At 40.4% G+C, this 2,567-nt stretch overlaps 1 protein-coding gene across 2 annotated transcripts in view; it reads left to right on the top strand.

The window, feature by feature from the left end:
* Positions 1 to 2,567, top strand: part of ARL6IP1 (ADP ribosylation factor like GTPase 6 interacting protein 1) — a 10,991-nt gene that overhangs the window by 6,528 nt on the left and 1,896 nt on the right. For both annotated transcript variants that reach the window (XM_032242801.1, XM_032242802.1), the window contains 2 exons: positions 512 to 629; positions 1,472 to 1,556. In XM_032242801.1, the coding sequence (XP_032098692.1) occupies positions 512 to 629; positions 1,472 to 1,556 (203 nt within the window). The remainder of the gene's footprint in view (positions 1 to 511; positions 630 to 1,471; positions 1,557 to 2,567) is intronic.

Genomic DNA, 2,567 nt, shown 5'->3' with positions numbered 1-2,567 from the left:
CTAAAAACACAAAATTAGCTGTGCGTGGTGGCAGGCGCCTGTAATCGCAGCAACTCCAGAGGCTGAGGCAGGAGAATCGCTTGAACCTGGGAGGCGGAGGTTGTGGTGAGCCAAGATCACACCATTGCACTCCATCCTGGGCGACAAGAGCCCTCTCTCTCAAACAAAACAAAACAAAACAAAACGCACCATTGCATTCCAGCCTTGATGACAAGAGCCCTCTGTCTCAAAATAAAATAAAATAAAATAAATGTGGTTTGAGAGCCATAGATTATCATTTCTTTACTATACACACACACTCACACTCTTAAACAGTTTATGTAAAAACTTATTCCTGTGCTATAAAAGGGGTCTTAATGGTGGAAGGACTTTTTCACCTATATAAGATAATGGTGAGACATTGTTTTTATTTTGACTTTCTTTAGAAGATAGCTCTTAAATCGAAGAAGGTGGTGTGTTTTGGTCAACTGTAGTGATGTGTTTATAGCAAAAGACAAATTTCTTTTTCTAGGACCACTGAACAACAGCAAAGATTCCATGAAATTTGCAGCAATCTAGTAAAAACTCGACGCAGAGCTGTGGGTTGGTGGAAACGCCTCTTCACACTAAAGGAAGAAAAACCTAAGATGGTACTTTTTTTGCTTTGACTTAATAAGTACAGTAAAATTTAAAAATTTGAGTTACTTTGCCTTTTTGTCTTAATAGTTATAATTTGAAATTTATTCATTGGTAAACTCCTAAATACATTCATAAGTGTTTACCTGTGTTAACCAGACTGAATCATTTTAAAGTTAAAAATTACGTTTTTGCAGTTAATTTTTTTATTCTATGAAAACAAAATTCTTGTTTCATTTATCTTACTGAAATACTAGTAAAAAGACATATACTTAGAAAGGATCTGTTTAGGCCAGGCACGGTGGCTCATGCCTGTAATCCCAGCTACACGGGAAGCTGAGGATCACTTGAGCCCAGGAGGTTGAGGCTCCATTGGGCTGTTTGTGCAGTGAGCTGTTTGCACCACTGCACTCCAGCCTGTGTGACAGAATGAAACTCTGTCTCAAAAAAAAAAAAAAAAAAAAAAAGAACGCATCTGTTCATCTGTTCTCTTATCTGTCAGCTTCACGTGAGGCTGCTCCATGAAGTTATTAATTGGAAAGGTAGTATAATTTATATCATAAAATATTGACATATAGAATTGCAATAATTCTAGGAGGAAATGTATCAAACTTCTGTAAAGTAGATCCAATGGAATAGGTTTTTAAAGAATTTTTAAAGAAAAGTGATAATAAAAGCTAAATGATTTTCCAAACTTTTGAAAGAAACTCTTTAATTAACAAATAAAAATTACATATATTTATGGTATCACATGAAGTTTTGATATATGTAGAGATTGTAGAATGGTAAAACAGTTTCTTTAAAGTCAGGCTTAGTCTGTTTCTAGGAGTTGATAAATTCTTCTTTTCGTTGTTAGTACTTCATGACCATGATCGTTTCCCTTGCTGCGGTTGCTTGGGTGGGACAGCAAGTCCACAACCTGCTTCTTACCTACCTGATAGGTAAGTCTTTGAGGAAAAACTACAGGCATATCCTGGCCGGTGAAGTTTAACTGTAACTTTGTCAGTAAACAACTATGAGTACTTCCTAAGTTTTAGATACTGGAAGGGAACTGTGGGAATATAGAAAGATTATTATGGTCTCGTAGAAAGTGAAAACAACGTAATAACCAAGGTAGAAAGTAATGTGCGAGACGTAAAAATAAGCAGTGATTCTTTTCTGAGGTGGAAAAGGGGATAAGAGAAGTTTTTGGGGATACACCCCAGTGGAAGTAATTGGTTTCCTGTTGGTTCCTCCCATTACTGAGTTTAGTAATCTGGGAACCTACCTTTACAATGTAATAACTGGCCAGGCATGGTGGCTCACACCTGTAATCCCAACACTTCAGGAGGCTGAGACAGGTGGTTCACTTGAGGCCAGGAGTTAGAGACCAGCCTGCGCGACATGGCAAAACCTTATCTCTACTAAAAATACAAAAATTATTCAGGCATGGTGATGCGCACCCTGTAGTCCCAGCTACTCAGGAGGTTGAGACATGAATATCACTTGAATGTGGAAGGTGGAGGTTGCAGTGAGCTGAGATCACACCACTGCCAGGGTACCATAGCAAGACTGACACACGCACACACACACTAACCTTGGATCACTTGAGGTCAGGAGTTCGAGACCAGGCCAACATGGTGAAAACCTGTATCTACTAAAAATGCGAAAATTGCCGGGCGCGGTGGCTCAAGCCTGTAATCCCAGCACTGTGGGAGGCCGAGGCGGGTGGATCACGAGGTCAAGAGATCGAGACCATCCCGGTCAACATGGTGAAACCCCGTCTCTACTAAAAATACAAAAAAAATTAGCTGGGCATGGTGGCGCGTGCCTGTAATCCCAGCGACTCAGGAGGCTGGGGCAGGAGAATTGCCTGAACCCGGGAGGCGGAGGTTGCGGTGAGCCGAGATCGCGCCATTGCACTCCAGCCTGGGTAACAAGAGCAAAACTCCGTCTCAAAAAAAAAAAAAAAA

The sequence above is a fragment of the Sapajus apella genome, unplaced genomic scaffold (assembly GCF_009761245.1).
Source record: "Sapajus apella isolate SASKATOON/1434 unplaced genomic scaffold, GSC_monkey_1.0 scaffold51, whole genome shotgun sequence".
NCBI lineage: Eukaryota > Metazoa > Chordata > Mammalia > Primates > Cebidae > Sapajus > Sapajus apella.
The sequence above is the reverse complement of the archived record's forward strand: the minus strand, read 5'-3'. Positions and strand labels throughout refer to the sequence as shown.